Source organism: Sturnira hondurensis, unplaced genomic scaffold (genome assembly GCF_014824575.4).
Source record: "Sturnira hondurensis isolate 20B ecotype Veracruz unplaced genomic scaffold, ASM1482457v3 Scaffold0018728, whole genome shotgun sequence".
Taxonomy (NCBI): domain Eukaryota; kingdom Metazoa; phylum Chordata; class Mammalia; order Chiroptera; family Phyllostomidae; genus Sturnira; species Sturnira hondurensis.
Genome location: NW_028091359.1, coordinates 19994793 through 20016297, shown reverse-complemented (window position 1 = coordinate 20016297; position 21505 = coordinate 19994793). Strand labels below are relative to the sequence as shown.

The 21505-nt window shown below is 47.0% G+C and overlaps 2 protein-coding genes and 2 non-coding genes across 8 annotated transcripts in view; 3 read left to right on the top strand and 1 right to left on the bottom strand.

Annotated features, from left to right (window-relative positions):
- Positions 1 to 8996, bottom strand: part of SGSM2 (small G protein signaling modulator 2) — a 35208-nt gene extending 26212 nt beyond the window's left edge. For 2 of the 4 annotated variants that reach the window (XM_037069932.1, XM_037069936.1), the window contains exons 1-2: positions 8750 to 8995; positions 5082 to 5157 (exon numbers count right to left, since the gene is read on the bottom strand). In XM_037069932.1, the coding sequence (XP_036925827.1) occupies positions 5082 to 5157; positions 8750 to 8806 (133 nt within the window). In that variant the 5' untranslated portion in view covers positions 8807 to 8995. Of the gene's footprint in view, positions 1 to 5081; positions 5158 to 8749 lie in introns of all 4 variants that reach the window. The other 2 variants (XM_037069933.1, XM_037069935.1) reach the window with 2 other exon arrangements.
- A 1110-nt stretch (positions 8997 to 10106) lies between these two features.
- The window catches only part of TSR1 (TSR1 ribosome maturation factor), a 13438-nt gene continuing 2039 nt past the window's right edge, over positions 10107 to 21505 (top strand). For both annotated transcript variants that reach the window (XM_037070402.1, XM_037070401.1), the window contains exons 1-14: positions 10107 to 10234; positions 10419 to 10522; positions 10868 to 11087; positions 11202 to 11336; positions 11673 to 12097; positions 12859 to 13018; positions 13434 to 13591; positions 13951 to 14147; positions 15477 to 15639; positions 15986 to 16096; positions 18790 to 18922; positions 20640 to 20756; positions 21165 to 21305; positions 21409 to 21483. In XM_037070402.1, the coding sequence (XP_036926297.1) occupies positions 10138 to 10234; positions 10419 to 10522; positions 10868 to 11087; positions 11202 to 11336; positions 11673 to 12097; positions 12859 to 13018; positions 13434 to 13591; positions 13951 to 14147; positions 15477 to 15639; positions 15986 to 16096; positions 18790 to 18922; positions 20640 to 20756; positions 21165 to 21305; positions 21409 to 21483 (2236 nt within the window). In that variant the 5' untranslated portion in view covers positions 10107 to 10137. The remainder of the gene's footprint in view (positions 10235 to 10418; positions 10523 to 10867; positions 11088 to 11201; positions 11337 to 11672; positions 12098 to 12858; positions 13019 to 13433; positions 13592 to 13950; positions 14148 to 15476; positions 15640 to 15985; positions 16097 to 18789; positions 18923 to 20639; positions 20757 to 21164; positions 21306 to 21408; positions 21484 to 21505) is intronic.
- On the top strand, positions 16210 to 16302 carry LOC119003815 (small nucleolar RNA SNORD91 family). Its single transcript, XR_005070031.1, has one exon. It is a non-coding gene; the product is annotated as a small nucleolar RNA SNORD91 family (small nucleolar RNA).
- On the top strand, positions 19059 to 19153 carry LOC119003814 (small nucleolar RNA SNORD91 family). Its single transcript, XR_005070030.1, has one exon. It is a non-coding gene; the product is annotated as a small nucleolar RNA SNORD91 family (small nucleolar RNA).

Sequence of the window (21505 nt, the reverse complement as noted above, 5' to 3'; positions counted from 1 at the left end):
TTCCTTTAATCCGCACACTGGCCCTGGGGGGCAGGTTCGGAGTTGCTGGAAACTGGCACACATACTTAATGACCGGGTCAGGGTGAACCCAGGTCTGTCGGACTCTAAGCTCTCAGACACAGACCACAGCCACGTGCCCTCAGCCACAGCCCAAACCGGGGTGAGGGGAGCCAATTCCCCAGAGGGCCTTCATTCCTACTCATTCGTTCTGGAGGGAAGGTGGAAGCCAGATACCCTAAGAGTGAGCTGTTCATTCAGTGCGGGTGGGAAGAAGAGAGAGGAATCCCTTTCACTGAAAAGAGACAGACTAAAAACTGCCTGGAGTCTGAATCTCAGTGCTAAAATACCTCTGGCTGCAATACCCCAGGTGAGATGCAATCCTTCAGTAGGGCCTGCTTCTCCCCTAGCTCATCAGCATTTCCTTGCCATTCCCCAGAGGAGCTCACTGCTGCCGTCCTATCCAGCTAATGACAGCTGCTTAGCAACAGGGAGCGGGTTAATAAAGCCCTGATATTGTTCCCAGCTCCACAGACTCCACCCCTGTCTCCCATTACGGCTCATCTTCAGCCCAAAGCAACCCTCAGGTTAACAGATCTTTGATCTGTGCTGGGAGAGTCAGGAACCTGGTGACTGGGGTGTGGGGCTGCCCAGGTCTGGCCTGGAGCCTGCCCCAATGCCTCCTGAGGAGAGGAGACCATTGTGATTCTGAGAACCAAGGGGCCAGGCCAGGAACCTCTCTGCAGACCATGCAAATCCGTTCTACCACTAAAGGTTAAAAATCCAGCCTCAGCACCCAGTCAGAATAGAGCAAACAGAAGTGCAGGCACACCTTGTTTTATTGCACTTCGCTATATTACGCTTCACAGATATTGCATTTTTTTTAGATGTTGCACTTTTTACAAACTGAAGGCAAGATCCTCCACTAACAAAAAGCTTATGTCTTGCTTTGTTGCGCATGGTCTGAAACAGAACCCACGACATCTTTGAGGTACTGTGGAGGCAGACACACCCAGACCTGCAAGAGGGTGGGCAGGTCCAGGGAAAACACCAGTATTCCTGGCTGATGCCTACATTGAGTATGCCCTCTTTAAGCACACACGTTGTTATTACAAATGCAGAGTTCAAAGGTGAAACCTGCGACAATTTACTGTTCAACCTTAACCTTGAGTTGTCTGCAAGCCGAAGTTAGGTTTCCAGAAGAAGGGGTGGCAGGAGATAACTAGCCTACACCTGGGGGTTCAATAAGCCACGGAGAAAACAAGAAGCATTATTCTGATTCAAGGGTAAGTCTACATTAAAGTAAAAGTTTCAAAGACCATAGTATGAAACAAAATGCAAACCTGCCCTGCCTTGACAAACCACAGAGTGGTAGGTTTGGGCCTACTCTCCAAGCCCCAGACTTCAGCAGAAGGGAGCGGTCACATGGGTCCTGATCCTCAGGTATGGGGGTTCATAGGGGGCTGCCTCAGTTGGAGCGGCACTGCAGCCATGCTGTGTGGTCAGGGAACAGGGCACAGAGAACCCCTCCCTGCCGGCCAGGATTTGCCAGCAAAGCTTCCTCATAAGGTCTCTACCTGCGGGGGGCCTGACGGGTTTCTGGACAGGCAGGTTTAGGAACCACCAGAGCAAACACACAACAAATGCACACTGCTTGCCAGTCCCAGGAGTCCCATTCTTAACCATGGGTAAAAGGAACCAGGGTCTGATGCAAACTTCCTTGAGTTTGCCCAGGGCCAAGTCTTGACTCTAGGATTGTTCCATTTCGCTTCTATGACTCTCCAGGAAGGTTCTGTTTCCGGTTCAAATGTCTATTCTAAGAAAATTCAGACAAGCTCATCTTGCCCAGGCCCTGCCCTCCTCAGTCACTTCCTAGCCATCCTCCACCAAGAACAGAGGGGTCCAGGGCCCAGCATTCCCCAAAGCTCTAGGGAATGTCAGTCTCCACAGCCTTCACCTGATCCAACCTCTCAGCACCTTCCCTGCATGCCCATTCCTTCCAGAATGAAGCTGAATTCTGGATGTGGTTAGAACAGCAAGACCCAGTCAGTATAAGGCTGAATCTACTTCAGACTAAAAATGTATTCCTGAGCATCTTTCCAGGAGACTGGCATAGCAGAATCTTCAAAAAGTCAGAGAGGTGGAGTTTTCCCTCAAAATCTATCCGTTCTTCCCTCTGTTCCCCGCCCCCCCCAAGAATCCCTGGTTATGATTCCACTGTGTGATGCATGTGCATGGCTCGAAGGCCGGAAAAAAGGTCGATAATCACTGCTTTAAACCAACCTGGTTGCACCCGGATTGAGATTTAAATCACTGAATACCAAGTCTGACAACGCATGAGGATTCCTTTTTCAGTGGGTCTCACATGCCCCAGCCTGAGCTTTATACTGTTGGCAGCCCCCACCCTGCACGTCCCCCTTGTGACTGTGCACCAAGCCCCAGGCAGAGGCAGCAAACTGGCAGAGGCTGGCAGATGTCTTTTGTGTGGCCCACACAGTTTTCTGGAAAGGGAAATTAGCTATCAGCATTTAAAAACTGAGAAATTTCATATAATATCTCAGACTTCTGAGTTCTCTTAAGTCAAACAGAGGCCATGGCAGGCCTGGGCTGGCATTCATGCAGGAGCTGAGTGGTGGCTGCCTCTTCAAACAGGGCAACTGCTGTCCACTTCAGCCCAGCCCAGCCCCTGCCACGGCCTGCTCGCTCACAGCTGGACAGCTTCCAGTGGACCTTTCTCACCTGACCCTGTATGCATTTTAAGTTAGCACTCCTGGACCCAAGATACCTCCTGAAATCCAGCAGATCAGAGTGCCTCTTGCTCCTGGGCTGACTTGTGAACCCTGGTGACTTGGGTCCAATTCATAAACCCTTTCTATTTCAGCATCTGAAACTGGTCGAAAGAAGAGAATCATTCCTTCTGAGGATGATACCCTGCCTGCTGGAGAGCCCTGGGCTTTCAGGCAGTAGAAAAAGGCAAAAGCCCCACTGGCTCCTAGGGGCCCCTGGACTGGTTAAAAGAGAGCTAATGGTTTCTTCTCACCCTGATCGGCCTGATGTGGGATGCCTATCGCTTTTCTCCCTGCTTCTCTCTCCCCACTCCCCCATGGCCACCCACGTGTGGCTCCCATGCACAAGCTGTTTGTGCTAATTTATTTTGCTTTCTGTGTGTGCACCGGACAAAGCCTGGCATCAAACCACTCAAAATTGGGCTGCCAGCACAGCCCTTCTGGTGACAACAACAAACAGCGGCTGACGTCAGGGGAAGACAGTACAAGTAGAAAGTAGAACCCCAATACTCTTCAGAGCCGCTTATTGCAGGACTAGCAGGTTTGTTCCCTGGCATAGGTTCTACCCAAGGAAAGACTCCTCTTTGTAAATCTGGGAATCATTACATCATCTCAAAGAATAGGGGAAACAGACCCAAAAGGGAGATGGTGGGAACTCAAATCCTGCAAACCTAGCTTCAGCCTCAACATTCCAAAGAAGGAAAGACGGGCACTTTCTGAGCTCTTACAGTGCTAGGAACACTCACATGCCTCATCTCAATCCCCAGAAAAATTCCTTGAGGTGGAAACCCTCCCCACTTTTAGAGGGGAAGATCGAAGGTGACAGATGTTGAGAAACTCGTGCAAGATGACTTCAGAAGTAAGCAGAGCACCAGGATGTGTGTGAATCCTGTCTGTCACTCAGGTTCTGCTGGCAGGCCACCTCTCCCTGCTCGTCCTCCCACATCTGCTTTATTTTTCTTCATGGCCATTATCACACCTGTTATTGCATGATATGTTTATGTTATTGCATGATATGTTTATGTTATTGCATGGTATGTTTTCCATCTCCCCACAGGATGTGAGCCTCTGTGACACAGACTGTCCACATTGGTACTGCTGTTTCCCTGCCTGGAGAACAGTGCTCGGCAGCAGGTGGACATCCAGTCTTTAGGGCTGGACCGATGGGAAGAGCAGCTCTATCTGCCTTATCTGCCTCGCCACGCCACCGCCAAAAAGTACCCCCTCCACATCTGCTCTCTCCTCCCCTTCAGAAATGCACAACCTCCCTCCTAACCCCAATCTCAGAGGCCACGTAAACCAACATAGAGATGGCAAAAGGCTCTGTGTCTGCTCAGAAAGGGAGTTGCAGGGGAGGTCGAATCCCTGGAAATCCAAGAAAACTCTGCTGTGTGTAGAGACAGGATTGCTCCTGCAAAGGCAAAACTGTTCATGTTGCGGGAAGTGATGGTTTATTACGGACTTTCTCCCTTCTTAGGCAGGAAGGCTTCGGCTATCCCTTCTATCCTACACTCACGTTGTTTTGCATCCAATCAAGTGCCTGGAGATTCGGGATGCTGAAGTGACGCGGATGGGACTAATGAGAAAGTAGATGTGGCACAGAAAGCATTCAAAAAGCACAAAGCCTTCCCCAAAGTTAATATAAGGATAAACCATACTGGTGGCTCACAAGCCCTAATTACCTAGGACAATGCTTCTTCAAGTGTGGTCCCTGGACCTGCAGCATCAGCATCATCTGCAAATTTGTTAGAAATGCAGCTTCTCAGGCCCACCCCAGACCTACCAGAACCAGCAACTCCAGTGTTGGGACCCATGGAACTGTTTTAATAAGCCTTTCAGGTCCCTCTGATGTACGCTAAAACTTCAACATGGCTGTTTGAGGGAACTAAGCATACACAGATCTCTGGATCTTGAAGATCCTTATTCAGTAGGTCTGGGATGGGGCCCAGGGAGATTTCAAAAACTTTTTTTTTAAGATTTTATTCATTTATCTTTAGAGGGGAAGGGAAGCAGAGAAGGAGAGAAATATCAATGTATGGTTGCCTCTCGTGAGTCCCCTGCTGGGAACTGGCCTGCAACCCAGGCATGTGCCCTGACTGGGAATTGAACTGCGATGGTGTGGTTTGCAGGCCCGTGCTCAATCCACTGAGCTACACCAGCCAGGCTCAAAAGCTTTTGAGTTGATTCTGACTTGCACCCAGATTTAAAAATTATGAAACCTGAGGTCCCATCTTCCCCTGGCCCCAGGACAGTGTTTTCCGTTTTAAACCCATCTCCCATGATCCCCTGGTCACTCACCACACAGAGCAATGATGTGGCTGCTGTCTTCATGCACAAACTTCCTGGTGACAGCCTCCTCCATGATTTGCTTCACCTGTTGGCAAAAGGGCAGTATCATCATTTTTTTCCTAATCAAAGGCCTGCGGGCAAGTAAATAGCGTGGCTCTACCATCCTGTCTGAGTTTAGACACTTGCAGAGTAGATCACAGGATGGGAGGGGCAGGGAAGCAGTTTCCTCCGCACAGATAGCTCTGAGCATCTTGGAAAGGCAACTAGGGAAAGAGATACCATCAAGCCCACCAAGCCCACCGAGCCCTCAGTGCCAATGTTCCAGCCCCGGAGGAAGTGTCTGCTGTGGTGGACAGGGGTAGGATGCTGTTCGCTCATCTGTACTTCACTGGAGAAAGACTTCTGGGCAGACGCACTGTCCTTTAGGGACAAACTGTCTAGTACGGGCTGTGGATAAACAACCTGGCCCTCTTTTTCTCCCCCTTCTCTGAGGTTAGGGGTAGGTCCATCCAGGCCTCAGGGACACTTTCCACATGCTCACAAGCCCAGCTTTCATTGTCTAGGGAACACCCTGATGTTTGGGTTCCTAGAAGCTTCCAAATAACTTGTAAAGTAAGCAGTTTCTTTAAGAAAACACACACACAACTTTCTTTATTGACATGTAGTAAACATATAGAAAAGGGTACATATCACAATTATACGGCCTGATGAATTTTCAAATGGAATGCACCTGTGAAACCAGCATTCAGATTTAGAAACAGAATACATGACCTGCACCCCTCATGCTACCAAGTTTTCTTCTAGTCACCACTCCCCTCAAGGGCACTACTATCCTGACTTCTAACATCACAGTGTAGTTTTGTGGGTTTCTGTAGTTTTACTAGATGGAATCACTCAATGTAGTTTTGTGACTGTGTTTCTTTTGCTCCCTGGTGTGACTGTGAGATTTGTTCATGTTGTGTGTAGTTGTGGATTGTTCATTCCCCATTGTGTGAACATTCCACAATTGACTTGGCATTTGGGTAGTTCCCAATTTAGGGCTGTCATGAATGATATTGCCATGAACATTCTGGATATGTCTTTGGGGGAACACAGATGCTCATTTCTTTGGATTTATATTTTCAGGCAAGGAATTTCTGATATATTATTTTCCACTTTACTAGATTTTGCCAAATTGTTTCCAAAGTGGTTGTACCAATCTACACTCTATCAGCAGTATATGAGGTTCTGGGTACTCCCACCATGTAAGCCAAGCACTTTTGATGTCCAGGGGACGGATACTAATCCTAGAGATTAAAGGAATGGATTACCTCAAGCCCAGTGTAAAATCTTTCAGATAAAGCAAGCTCTGGGCAGAGCTAGGTTTTGCCATTCATTTTGGACAGGCATGAAATGTCCTGATGCAGCCTTTGCTCCTAAGTCCCTCACCTAGGACTGCACCGTTAGACGTGTGGTAGAGGGCCTAAAGCCTAGGGGTAGCGGGGTAGGAGATCGAGGCTTCTCCTTGCTGGAAACCGCTCATGGTCAGCAGTTAGGCAAAGGGGGTTCAGACCAATCCTGTGCTCTAAAAAACTCTTAAAAGTGCCCTGGCTGGTATGTCTCAGTGGCTTGAGTGCAGGCCTGCAAACCAAAAGGTTGCTGGTTCGATTTCCAGTCAGGGCACATGCCTGGGTTGCCAGCCAGGTCCCTGGGTTCTCCTTCCCTTCCCCCTCTCTAAAAATAAATAAATAAAATCTTTTTTAAAAAGTCTTAAAAGTTTCCTAGATTACTTACCAATGGATGTTTGCATTAAACAGAGCATAACATCACAGCTCAAAAACCTGTAGGCATCTGAGGCCGGAATGGCAGTTTTAGGTTAGCAGGACCTACAGATGCCCCTAGAATTTGGATACCAGAGGCCCACTGTGAAAAACCAGACTTGCCTACAATTATCCCCACCGTCTCTACTTATGAGAAAAGAAAGGATATGTTTCTCTTGAAATCAAGTACTCAAAGGGGAAGGGAACTAAGCTCGAAGCAGGTCAACTTTGGTCAGGTAATATACATACCTGTGGCATATTCTGGACATTTCTCACATTTGTTTAAAATTCACTCTTAGAGTTGTACAAACAGCCTTCTAAGTACTGAAAAAAGAACTGTTGTCTATATCAAAAAATCTTTCCTATCATCTCTGACCAACCCAAAATTTGGATCACACTAACAATCCTAGCACCTCTGTCCATAGTTTGGGTATGGCTACTTTTTTGTTATTGCTTATATTGTTCAGGTAAATCTCTCTCACTAGACTACTTGTTTCCTGAGTATACTCACTGAGATTTGAGATTTCCCTTTTCTTTGGGGAGACCAGAGTTGGGGCTTAAGTGCTGATTTGATATACTCCTAGCCTAAAAAACTTTGTCTTGGCCACTTCACAGCAAAGGTACAAAGAAGCTTCTCACACATGGCTGGAAAGGTAATTACTTCTTTGCCAATGAAAGTAAAAGGAGCAAATGTTAGGGCACAATAGCCAGGCCACAGTCAATGCAAGAGAACGGCCTAGAGTCCTCCAGGATTTTATTAGAACTCTGAGTCTTCTCCAATCCTGAAACTCTAGGAACCATTATGGTATAAACTTCCATATGTGAGGTAGATATAATTATCCCTATTTTAGAGATGAAGAAATTAAGATTCAGAGAGGTTAAGTAACTTATTCAAGATCACACAGAACTAGGTCCAGACTATTCTAAAATTTACACATTTTGACTGTCTTGGTAGTTTTCAAGATCAGTAGATTTAGTTACCAAATAGTCATTGAGTGCCTACTGTGTGCCAGGCCCTGGATACAGAGTAGAGGACAAAACAGAAGGGTCTCCTGCCTTCGTGGAGTGTACACCTCTGGCAGACACCGAGGTAGGTCAGAGTTGTTCCTGGCTCCAGAGGCCTAATCTATTCTAATCCACACTGCGGGTTTGAGCTCTCCAGCTCTCACAAGGGGGTGAGTCATTCCTTTGGGCACCCCACCACCAAATTGAAATGGGCTTTAGGGCAGGTCAAGGTAAAGGATGTTAGTAGAGAGAAGGACTATTTTTATTTTTCTCTTTCCCTCATGGAGGAGGGGTGCTCCTCAAAAAGGGAAAAAATCTGAGTCTGAAAAACCATTCTCAAACTCCCCCCCCACAATCCTGTCTCTGGATAAGGAGGTGGGCGTGGATTGAGAATCAGTGAGGTGTGCGGCAAACCCTCGGGCAGCTGCCACTCAGTTCCCAGAAGGATACCAGAGTGGGGTATAGGGCAAACAGGGGCTAAGTCCCCAAATCACGGGTTCCGCCACTCTAGGAGGCCCGCGCGGGGCACCGCCCCCTCCCCAGTCCGCGAGGGCAATGAATGAGCAGCCTCAGTTCTCCAGAAATCGCCGCCACCCCTCCCCCGACCTCGGTCTCCCAGCGCAGCTGCTGTCACAGGGCGGGGAGCTGTAGGCTCTCGGAGCAAACAAACCCGGGAGCACCGGCTTAGCCCCTCCGGCCGAGGGGCGCTGACCCCAGATTCCGGAGACCGATGGGAGCCTCAGCTAGTCCAGAACCCCGCCCCCGCCCGGGGGCCTGCGAAGGCCCCAGTCAGACCGTGGGCGGGGACCTTTCCACCCCCTGGGCCGTTCGGGGAGTGATGCGAAACCCCGGGGGTCCTTGCTCAGACTTTACCTCCTTTTTCACGTTCCACAGCAGTTTCTCTTTGACTGCGTGCTCCGCGCTGCCCATGATGCTGCGGGTGGCAGAGAGGCTGCGCCGAGTGGCCCCTTAAGCCCCCCACGCGCCCTCGCCGCCTCTGCGCCTCTCAGCTCAGCGCCCCACGCGCAAGGCGGAGACCTCGCCCGCTGAGCTCCCCGCCTGCCGCCGCCGCCGCCGCCGCAGCCACTGCCCGTTGCTCAGCTCCGCAGCCATCTTCCGAGCCCCGTACAGACGTCAGGCAGCTGGCCCGGCCCCTTCCCACAGCCGGGGGCGGGGGGGTGCGCTCAGCGACCCGGGGCTGCCGCCCGGGCGCGCACCACGCTGGCCGCTGTCATGGCAACGCGCGGGCTCCAGTCCCCAGGGCGCGAAACGGCATTGTGAGCGCCTGCAGTCAGGCCTGTACTGCGACCCGCGGCGAGGCGAGGCGCGCCCTGGACCCTGCGGCTGGCTGAAGAGAAAGTTGCTCGACCGGGAGCTGGCCTCAATCCAGCTAGACGCCCCTCCCCCCTAATTTCTACCCGCTCGCTTTCCCGACGGGAAGGTCCTGGGGCCCCGTGCGCCTCGATTCTGGCCATAGGGAAGGCAGTAGTCCTCTGGCTGAAAGGCCGGAGCTCCATCATTAGTCTAAGCCCCCTGCCCTCAGTTGCAGATTTGTTGGTAGAGGAGTGGGAGCGCAGAAGACCTGAGCCTAAAAAGGCTGGCTAGCCTCCCTCCTCCGTAGGGGTCGTCATGCCCAGTTCGGTCTTGCAGCTCTGTGGGTGAGACGGTCCTGCTGCTCCGTCATGCCCAGTTCGAGAGGGGTGGGCGAGATTTGGGGTAACTAGGACCCTCGGGAACTTGTACAGAAGTCGTGAAGTTTAAAGACGCGCTTTCCACGCTATTTGCCTTTAGCAGACGCCCACAAGGAAAATATGGGTGAGAAAAGGTTGCTCAATGTGACAAAGCATATACTACTGCACACTAAGGTATGGCGTATAAAACTAGTTGAGAAGAGGGGCTCAGCCTTTGCCGCGCGAAAGGAGAATCTTACACTCAACTTCTTTGTAAGTGATCCAACTTGACAGAGCAAAAACTGAAAACACGGGTGAGCAAAACACCCTCCGGGGCTAAAAGCGCAAACTTAAAAGTCTACATTCACCGTTTTAAAGCCCCTAACCGCAGACAGCCGCGTGGGAAAAGTTTACTAAGCGGTTTTGTGGAGACGCGGGAGCGGCGATAAGACAAGCTGGTGGGAAGGACCCGCGCGGGAAGCCGGGAGGATCTTTGGTCCAGCCACGAGGAGGACACGCCCCCAAGGACGGAACCGGAAGTGCCTTGCCCGGACCGGAAGTAGTGCTGACCTGGTACACGTGAGCTGTAGCATGGCAGCCCACCGTTCTGGTCCGCTCAAACAACAGAATAAAGCTCATAAAGGCGGGCGGCATCGAGGTCGCGGATCCGCGCAGCGGGATGGCAAGGGTGAGATTATAGGGTTGGAGGAAGATGGGCTGCTGAGTCGATTTTAACTGCTTTTGTCCATACGGAAACTCAGCTCCTACCCCGGCCTGAGCCAGCTTAAAGTCTGTAGATGGATGGAAAGAGGTCCCCCTTCTTCACCTCCTTCTGGTGCCCGGCACAGAATCCCTTTATGATCTCCCTCCAGGTCGTCTAGCAGTGAAAAGCTTAAGTAAGAAGGTGAGAAAGGAGCTCAGCAGAGTAGACCAGAGACACCGCGCCAGCCAGCTCCGGAAGCAGAAGAAGGAGGCGGTGAGAGGAGCAGGGACTGGGGATGGTGGGCCTTCATAATCGTCCTAGGCGGATAATGACTCATACTAGAAAATGTGACCCTGGGAAGGGACCGGAGGTGGATAATAACCCTAGAGCACGTCTCAGTGTGCAGGTCTAGACTCATGCTAGGGCATTCTTTGCTTTGGTCCGAGATCCTGCCCCACTCCTTAATATACTCGTCGCGTTTTACAGGAGAGATTCGGGAGAGGTGGTGGTTGGGGGAAGAGTAGGACATCCGTACTGTTGTTGGAAGGGCAATACTAGAACGAACTACTAAAGTTGTAGGTGAACATTGAGGTGTTCTCTGGTCCTTTGTATTTGCAGGTTCTGGCTGAGAAGAGACAGCTGGGCAGCAAGGATGGCCCTCCTCATCAGGTACTCGTGGTTCCCCTGCACAACAGGATTTCTCTGCCAGAGGCCTTTCAGCTGCTTCAGGATAGGGACACTGGAACAGTACACTTGAATGAATGGGGAAGCACCCACAGCTTTATGCTGTTATGCCCCGTCTTGAAACATCGATGGTTTTTCACATCTGCCAGGCCAGGTTAGAGTATACAGTATTGTTTATCATTTTGTATTGAGTAGTGGTTATATATTTTTTGTTAATATGTGCTGGAACTGACCACCTCTTTTTACTGACTTTGTTTTCAATATTTAGGGGATCTGCACACTGTACTAGACTTGGCTAAAGTGGCTGATACCATCCTGTTTCTTCTTGATCCACTAGAAGGCTGGGATAGTACTGGAGATTATTGCCTTTCCTGCCTCTTTGCCCAGGGCCTTCCCACCTATGGTAAGTGATTTGGAAATATTGGAGACCATGAAAGAAGTGATTTAGCATTTATTGTGCTCCTATAATTGTTTCAAGATGCTTACGATTTTCTTTTTCAATTACAGTTTACATTCAATATTATTTTGCCCAAGGTGCCTTTGTATTTTTGGATTGCTCTTTGCCCAGAGGAAGAAGACTATAAAGTTTTGGTTTTACTTTGTAATTTCTTTAACGTAGCTGAGTGTCAGGTTTTCGAGTGATCTCTAGGCTCATAACTGCTTGTTTGTGAACTTGCTTGGGGGGGTTTTCATGTAGTGAAGCAAGAGGTCATGAAGTTCTTTTCTCTTTTATTCACAGCACTAGCAATCCAGGGGATTTCTGGCCTCCCACCAAAGAAACAAATAGATGCCAGAAAGAAGCTAAGTAAAGTCGTGGAGAAGCGCTTTCCAGATGACAAACTCCTTTTGTTAGACACTCAGCAGGAGGCAGGGATGCTGCTCAGGCAGTTGGCTAACCAAAAGCAACGGCATCTTGCCTTTCGAGATCGGCGGGCCTACCTATTTGCTCATGATGCTGTCTTTGTGCCTAATGATGAGAATAACTTGGTGGGGACCTTGAAAATCTCAGGCTATGTTCGTGGACAGGCTATGGATGTAAATAGCTTGCTGCATATCATTGGACATGGTGATTTCCAGATGAAACAGATAGATGCCCCTATGGACCCTTTCCCTTTAAATCCTAGAGTGATCAAATACCAAAAGAACCCAGGCATGGCAATGGAGGTAAGATTGATATTCTTAAAAGACTGTATTGTAGATTCATCTGTAAGCTGGTATAGGCTGGGAGCTAGTTTCAGAGAAGGTAGAAGCCTAGACGACTTCCCTGGTCCCTGGAGGTGACTGCTAGTTTGAAGTAAGGTGCTAGTGAACTACTAATATATTGCTGTGTTACATGTCTATCCAGCACTCTGTAGATGCCTTACACAGCAGTTGGCTCTGAGTTTATAGAAGACACAAGAGTAGTCTCTTTCTTCAGACAATTAGATCAGGAAAAAATGGCAAACACGTGAAGTAAAGATTGAGAAAATGTGGGTGAGGTACGGACCTGTTGTGGGAGTTGAGAAAGTAGACTGACAAGCTTCACAAAGATCACACTTCAGCCAGGTGTTGAGAAGGATGAATGGGATTTATGAGTCCTAGATGAAAGACTATCCTAGAACATAGAGATAACATGAACCTAGCATAATGATGGATCAAAGGGTGTCTTTGAACTGAAGAAATTAGCTCCATGTGAGTAAGGTATATAATAAACAGATACAAGTAGGGCCAGATTATGAAAAACCTCAAGAGCCAAGCAGAGGTTTACGAGTAGACTTAAAATGCTGGGAAATAGAACCATTTGCAAAAACTCCACAAGTTTTTGGTACATTTTATTTCATTTTCTACTCAAGGACTATGTTATTTTCAGATACTTTGGTTACTGTGTTAGACCAGTAGATTTTTGGTTAATGTTTGACTGACCATCACCTGCTTTGGGTTTTTAGACTTGTACTACAGATGCTGTATCTGATATGGAGGAAGACCTTAAGGTCTTAATGAAAGCAGACCCTGATAGACAAGAATCTTTGCAAACAGAGGTTATCCCAGATCCAATGGAGGGGGAGCAAACCTGGCCCACTGAGGAGGAACTGAGTGAGGCAAATGGTTGGTAGTGGCAAGCTTGTTTTTACAGTAATTCATATGGCCTGGAATTGTGCAGTTTGCCTAGTTGCTCACAGTCAATAAGTGGAGTGGGATGAGAATGTATTTGGAGGCCTGTCTCCTCTTACCCCCAATTGCTGTAATGTTTGCACTAAGCAAATATTGCACACAGCTTTGCTCTATTTCTCAAAATCACTTGGTATTGTTTCCTAATGAATAGATAAATAACTTTGGATTTGTTACAAGGTTTATTTAGTTGTATAAGTATTGCTAGTTTTGAGGCAGCTGAATTAAATTTGGAAGTAGTAGTCTGTTTTGCTCATAATGTCTGCTAGGATTGCTAGTGTCTTGATTAGGTGAGAATACCCAGAGTAATAGGGGAAAGGAGGTATACAATTACTTGTTTGGGCTTTTATAGATGTCTTGAAGGAAAATTCCAAGGTGGTAAAGAAGGTTCCCAAAGGAACATCCAGTTACCAAGCTGAATGGATTTTGGATGAGGATGGTGAAAGTGGTGCGGAAGGAGATGAATATGATGATATAGAGCATGAGAATTTCATGGAAGAGGAATCTCAGGTGAGGAAATGGTCCAATTGGACACTTCTGTATACAGCCCCAAATGCAAGGCAAAGTGCAGTCCTAACCTTGAGGTGCATGTGTGGTCAGTTTTTCAAGAATGCTTTGTAGTTGTTGGGAATGAGACTTATTTTATGACCAAGTCTCTTAGAATTGAAACAGTTTGGATTAGGTGTCTAATAAAGTTATTTTATTCTTAGCTTTAGTCTTTAAGGGTAGAGGTAGGTATGAGTGTCTTCTGAAAGTGTAATCTTTTTTCATTTTATGTTTATTTTTTTAATTTTAATGTTCAAGTACAGTTTTCTGCCATTTACCCCCATCCCAGCCCACCCCGTTGAAAGTGTAATCTTACTCCACAGGATGAGAGTAGTGAAGAGGAGGAAGAGGAGGAGTGTGAAACTATGACGATAGGAGAATCTGTGCGTGATGATCTGTATGATGAGAAAGTGGATGAAGAGGCTGAGGAAGAAATGCTGGAGAAATATAAACAAGAAAGACTGGAAGAGATGTTTCCAGATGAAGTAGATACGCCTCGTGATGTGGCTGCTAGAGTTCGGTCAGTCAAGTCTAAAATCAATCAGTAAATTTTAACTTAAAATCTATGTGGCTCAGAGTTATGTCATGTGATGCAAAAGAAAAAACAGCCCTGACCAGTGTGGCTCAGTTGGGTGGGCAACCTCCCGCAAAGCAAAAGGTGCAGGTTCTATTCCTAGTGAGGGCACATGCCTGGGTTGTCTGTCTGTTCCCCATCTGGGGTGCTTAGGATGTTTCTCACATCATTGTTTCCCTTTCTTTCTCCCTCCCTTCCCCTCTCTCTAAAAAAATAAATAAAATCTTAAAAAAGGAAAAAACTGGCCCTGGCTGGTGTAGCTCAGTGGATTGAGCATGGGCCTGTGAACCAAAGGTTCGCTGGTTTGATTCCCAGCCCCAGAGCACATGCCTGGGTTGCAGGCTAGGTCCCCAATTGAGGGCGTGCAAGGGGCAACCACACATTGATGTTTCTCTCCCTCTCCTTCCCTTCCCTTCTCTCTGAAAAATAAATAAGTTCTTTTTAAAAGAAAACTGTTCTGCCTCCAAAGAGCTAACATTCTATGTAGGAAGATAAAACCTACATACAGGAAATGGTAATGCATTATTAAGTTCTAAACTGTGTGGTATAGACAAATAATGTTACTATACTTTAATGACTGAGAAATACTAAGAGTAATTTGCGAATGCTTCCCATGTGAACTAACACTCAATTGAAGTAGTGTTTGGAGATTTGGGGGAGTTTGGGTAGAACCACAAAAATAAAAGCATGAAGGTGTAAGTGATCATTTCTGCTCTGGGGGCCAGTCGGACTAAACCCAGAGAGTTTGTTGGGTATTAGAGAAGTAAGCCTTTCATCAAGGATCGTGTCCCTCAGGTTAAGGAGCCAGTCCCTGTAGGTACCAGTGAGCCACTGTAAATACTTCATCCTTTGTCAGTGAGAAGCTTGGGTTTGGTTTAGAAATACTTGTTAAAAACTGTTTTGGCCCTGGCTGGTGTAGCTCAGTGGGTTGAGCTTGGGCCTGCAAACCAAACAGGTCCCTGTGGTTCGATTCCCAGTCAGGGACCATGCCTGGGTTGCAGGCCAGTTCCCAGCAGGGGACACACGAGAGGCAACCATACATTGATATTTCTCTCCTTCTCTCCTTCCCTCCCCTCTAAAGATAAAAAAATAAAATCTTTAAAAAAAAAAAGACTTTTTGGAGTGTGGTCTTGATTTTAGGCTGTTACGTTATCTTGGGAGATACTGGTAAGAGTTACTTTAAGTTAGAGCCTGAGACTTTATTGACTCGAGTGAAAGGGTAAGTAGCACCATATAAATTTGACTAGAATTTTTTCAAAATCTCCTATGTTCTAGATTTCAGAAATACAGAGGCCTCAAGAGCTTCCGCACTTCTCCATGGGACCCTAAGGAAAACCTTCCTCGAGATTATGCTCGGATCTTTCAGTTTCAGAACTTTACTAATACCAGGAAACGCATCTTTAAAGGAATCGAGGAAAAAGAGTTTGAAGGAGCTGAGGTATCTGCCTTCCTTTATTGACCTCTGCAATGTGTTTCTGTTTGCCAAGGTGCCCCCTCCTTCACTCCTCTTGGCAAAAGTCCCTGATTTGGTTTTGTGCCGTCCATACCTGAATTAGTGGTGCCACTGGGTCATTGATAAGAGTGATATTGGGAACAAAGAGGTATCAGAAATGTTAACTAGAAAAGTTTAGTATGGAGAGTTGAGGCATCTGTGAAAGGCAGTTTTGAAGGGCGAAGGTTGGCTTTAGGGTAGTATGAGACTTTTAACATATTTGGAAAACTGTTTCATCATTTTTGAGGCCTTAAGGGTATAAGTGTGATTGTGCCCTGCTTTCTTCTGGCAGGTGGGCTGGTACGTCACACTCCATGTCTCTGAAGTACCTGTCTCTGTGGTTGAGTACTTCAAACGAGGAGCACCCTTGATTGCCTTCTCTTTACTACCTCATGAACAGAAGGTTAGTATCTGGTGGGAAATGGGAGTTATGAAACTTTCTGACCAGTTTTGCCTGACAGTCTAAAATTTTATTTATGACATGCATTTTGCTCATTGGATTAGGAATACCGGTGATAGAGAAGTCAATGATGGTTTAACCCAAAATGTCTGAACCTGTCTGATGCATCTCAGTGATGCAACCTATGTGGAGCTGAGACTTCTCTGAGATGATTATATTTGTCAGATCAGATTTCTTTTTATTTTTTAAATATATTTTATTGATTATACCATTACAGTTGTTCTGTTCCCCCCCTTCATTCCCCTCCACCCGCACACTCCCTCCCCCACCATTATCCCCCCCTTAGTTTATAACCACGTGTCTCAAGTTCTTTAGATTCTATATTTCCCCCACTATTCTTACCCTCCCCCTATCTATTTTCTACCTACTGTCTATGCTATTTTCTGTGCCTTCTCCCCCCTTCTCCCCCTCCCACCCCCCTGTTTCTAACCCTCCATGTGTTCTTCATTTCTATGGTTCCACTCCTGATCTAGCTGTCCTCTTGGTTTGCTTTTGTTTTAGGTGTGGTTGTTAATAACTGTGAGTTTGCTGTCCTTTCACTGTTGATATTTTTCATCTTCTTTTTCTTATATAAGTCCCTTTAGCATTTCATATAATAAGGGCTTGGTGATGATGAACTCCTTGAACTTGACCTTATCTGAGAAGCACTTTATCTGTCCTTCCATTCTAAATGAAAGTTTTGCTGGATAAAGCAATCTTGGCTGTAGGTCTTTGGATTTCATGACTTGGAATACTTCTTTCCAGCCCCTTCTTGCCTGTAAGGTCTCTTTTGAGAAATCCGCTGACAGTCTGATGGGTACTCCTTTGTAGGTGACTGTCCCCTTATCCCTTGCTGCTTCTAGGATTCTCTCCTTCATTTTAGTCTTGGCTAATGTAATTATGATGTGCCTTGGTGTGTTCCTTCTTGGGTCCAACTTCTTTGGCACTCTCTGAGCTTCCTGGATTTCCTGGAAGTCTATTTCCTTTGCCAGACTGGGGAAGTTCTCCTTTATTATTTGTTCAAATAAGTTTTCCACTCGTGGCTGTTTCTTTCCCCCTTCTGGTACCCCTATAATTCGGATGTTGGAACGTTTAAAGATGTCCTGGAGGTTCCTAAGCCTCTCCTCATTTTTTTGAATTCTCATTTCTTCATTCCTTTTTGGTTGGATGTTTCGTTCTTCCTTCTAGTCCATTCCATTGATTTGAGTCCCAGTTTCCTTTCCATCGCTATTTGTTTCCTGGACATCTCCCTTCATTTCAGTTAGTTTAGCCTTCATATGTTCCTCTAATCTGTGACTATAATCTACTAGTTCTGTGAGCATCCTGATAAACAGTGTCTTGAATTGTGCTTCTGAGAGGCTGGCAATTTCTCGGTTGCTGAGAGTTATTGGCTCTGGGACTTTGAGTTCTTCTTGCGCCATCTTTTGGGCTGTTCATGCCTGTTGTGTAGCAGGATCGGAGCCCTAGGTGTTCACCAGAGCAGGGCTACTCAGTTGCTGGGTTGTGACACTGTATGTGGGCGCGGGGTCAAAGAGGAACAATTGTGTCCCGTCTGCCGTCTCCTGCTGCGGCCCCCACAGGTGCGGCAGCTGCCACCATCACCGGGCCCTCGCGTTTTGTCCCACTGCACATGAGTGTGCCACCACCATCAGCCCTCACCCCCTGGGGCCTGCGTGGTCCATCTCACTGTGCGAATGTGCGACCGTGGTCAGTCTGCCCCACACCCTGACTGGGTCCGGGCCACTTGCGCGAGTAGGTCTGGGGATTTGTCCTGCCCGACCGTGCTCCGCTGCTGGCTCCGCCCCTCTTACCGTCCCAGTTGAACAGTTAGTTGTAGTCGGACTTCCGTATAATTCAATTTTCTGTTCTTTGGCTGTGTCTTTGTTCTCCAAACCTTTGTTGTATTCAAACTTGGTTGTGGGAGAAGGCACAGTGTTTCCACCTATGTCTCCATCTTGGCGGAAGTCCTTGTCAGATCAGATTTTAACCAAGGATTGGCAGCTTAAAAACGGGGGTTTTGCCAAGGTGTAGATCTCCTTTCTCTTGATGGCCAGCAGTCATGTAGATTGGAGTGTACGTGAGACCTTTGGCCTTCAGTCAGTTAGAGTAAGGGTTGGGGAAGAGAAGGGGCTTGAATGAGTGGTTTTGAGTGAGTGCCTTGAAGTCCCTGACCATGTGGCAGATATTGAGCTCTTGCATGTTAGACACGGGAATGTCAACTAGTATAGAAGGGTAAGTGAACGCTGTGAAAACCAGCCTATGTTCAGCTCAAATGCCAGTTGTTGGTGGAGGTAAAAAGTGAATCTCTCATCATCTGTACTACACCATGAATTAGCATTGTCAGGTTTTGTTTTTTTGTTTTATTTAAGATTTTATTTTTAGAGAGAGGGGGAGGGAGGGAGAGAAACATCAGTGTACTGTGGTTGTCTCTCACACACCCACGACTGGGCACCTGGCCTGCAACCCAGGCATGTGCCCTGACTGGGAATCAAACCAACTACGCTTTGGTTCGCAGGCCAGCGCTCAATCCACTGAGCCGTATCATCCAGGGCAGCGTTGTCACTTCTTAGAGTGAATCTGAATGTTAGTTTTGTTTGCCACCTTTCAGGGTAAGCTGTTCTAGATATGAAGTATTCTTTTCCTTACTTGGCCCCTAGATGTCAGTACTGAATATGGTAGTAAGTCGGCATGCTGGCAACACTGAACCTGTAAAAGCTAAAGAGGAGTTGATCTTCCACTGTGGGTTCAGGCGCTTCCGAGCCTCCCCTTTATTTTCTCAGCACACTGCAGGTAAGCAGTGGGGAGCCTTCTGGGTTCTTGTCTATCCTGTTGTCTTTGGTGGGGCCTATAACTATTGGTGGGGAGGTGTAGAGTACACACTTTCAAATTCTAGGCCTCTGGGTTAGAGATATTTTCAATACTGTGGTTTAGGAGCCAATGATGTATTTATTCAAAATGTCTGAACCTGTCTGAAGTATCCCAGTGATGCAACTTCTGTGTGATACTGAGGCTTCTTTGTCATGAGTATTTATTCCAAATTAGGTTTGTGTGTGTGTGTATTCATTTTCAGAGAAAGGGAAAGGGAGGGAGAAAGAAGCAGGGGAGACATGGGTGTGAGAGAGAAACATGGATCGACCTGGTCTGCAACCCAGGCATGTGCCCTGACTGGGAATGGAACTGTTGGCCTTGTACTTCACAGGTCAGCGCTCAATCCACTAAGCCACACTAGACAAGGCCCCAAAAGTAGATACTTTTCTACTTTAAATCTTTTTAAAGATTTTATTTATTTACTTTTAGGGAGGAGGAAGGGAGGGAGAAAGAGGGAGAGAAACATTAATGTGTGCTTGCTTCTCGCGCACTCCCTACTGGGGACTCGGCGCCAACCCAGGCATGTGCCCTGACTAGGAATCGAACCAGTGACCCTTTGTTTCACAGGCCGGCGCTCGATCCACTGAACCACAAGTAGATTTTTAATCAGAGTTGGCCACTTTATAAAACTGGTGTGTCAAAGTGTGGAACCCTTGGCATCTGATAACACCAGTGGCAGTATTGGTGAAGGCTAGTGGGTTGCCCACAGTTGGATAAAGCAAGAGATGTGTGGCTTATGAGATTTTGAGACTGGATGGGTGATTGGAGAGTGGTGACCCAAGGACACTTTGGTGGCAAAAATTATTGTACTACATATTAGGAGTAGGAAGTGGTTTTGTGTATTAACTTGGGGGCTTATGAACATCACCTACACACCCTTAGCTCAGCAATGGCCAGAGGAAAATGATGAAGACAGTATTAATGCGGGAACTCTGGGTAATCTGTTCTCATCAGCCATGCTGTCCAAATGAGGGATTAACTGTTCTTTCCCTTAAAATATTTTCTTTCCCTCAACTTTAGTATTGAAAAAAGGAGCAGGGTTTCACTGAAGGTAAACACAGAAACTTCAGATAGTTCTCAAGATCAGAGGTCAGAAAATTTTGGCCCTTGGGCCGAGTCTGTCTCACTGTTTGTGAAGTTGGAACACAACTTTGCCCTTTTAAAAATATATATATATTTTCTTGGCTATTTTGTGGTGCAGTGACAGAGTTGAGTAATTGGAACAGAGACTGTGTGGCCACAAAGCCTAAAATACTTATCTCTGGCCCTTTGTAGAAAATGTTTGCCAATCCTCACTCAAGACTAAGAGGTGTAGATTTAGTGGACGTATTCTCTATAAAGCACTGGTTCTCAAGTGAGGTAATGGAAGAATGTATTAGAATCACTGGAGAACTTTTTCAAACAGAAAATATAGTCCAGGCTCCAAGATTCTGTCTCGAGTTGAAAAATCACTGATAGGTTGGGTTGTAGCGTACAGGTATATTGAGGCACGAAAATATTTGGAGATCTGGTGGGGTGAAGAAACACAAGTTGCCTTGGGTATAAAAGCTGCAGAAATACAGCTTTACACAGGCCTCTGGGCTACCTATGGTTCCTTTAAACGTTTTTGATTTTTATTTTTTAACCCTTATTATGGCAGCGGATAAACATAAATTTCAGAGATTCTTGACTGCTGACATGGCCCTGGTGGTGACAGTGTATGCCCCCATCACTTTTCCTCCCGCATCTGTGCTGCTTTTCAAACAGAACAGCAATGGTAAGTTGAGTTCACAGAGGTAAACAGACCTGCAGGTCCCTAATCCATGCAACATGGGTTTCTGTATGTCAATTTGGGAGCCAAATGATACGAAGGTGATACTAGTTTTCAGAATATCCCAATCTCAGCCTGTTGGTGGGTCTAAGGCAAAGATGACAATGGGGTTTAATCTTGCTTGTAAACTTGAGCTCACTGGTAGAGACTGCTCAGAGTGCTGTATTTCAGACAAATTCTGGGGACATGCTCAGTAGGAATATCACTTAATGATATTTGCCATGGACCCAGGAAGGCAGCATAGTACATCCATACTTTAAGGTTTTCCTAAGATCTATCAGAGGTCTTTAAAGTGGGCTAGAGCAGGAAGTGCTTTGGCCTGTAGACTCCCGCTGCTCTGCTTTTGCCCCTTAGGAATGCACAGCCTCATTGCCACAGGCCACCTATTGTCTGTAGATCCAGACAGGATGGTCATCAAGAGAGTTGTTCTGAGTGGTCATCCTTTCAAAATTTTCACTAAGATGGCAGTGGTGCGTTACATGTTCTTCAACAGAGGTAGGTGTGAAGGCTGGGCTTTGACTGCCTGTGTGGGTGAGGGTTGGGTTTCTGTTTTGAGGGTAAATGTCGCATCTTGGTCTTCTGTGTGTTTCATTCTAAGAGGATGTGCTGTGGTTTAAACCAGTGGAACTGAGGACAAAGTGGGGCCGCAGGGGACACATCAAGGAGCCTGTAGGTAAGCGAACGTGGTATTTGGA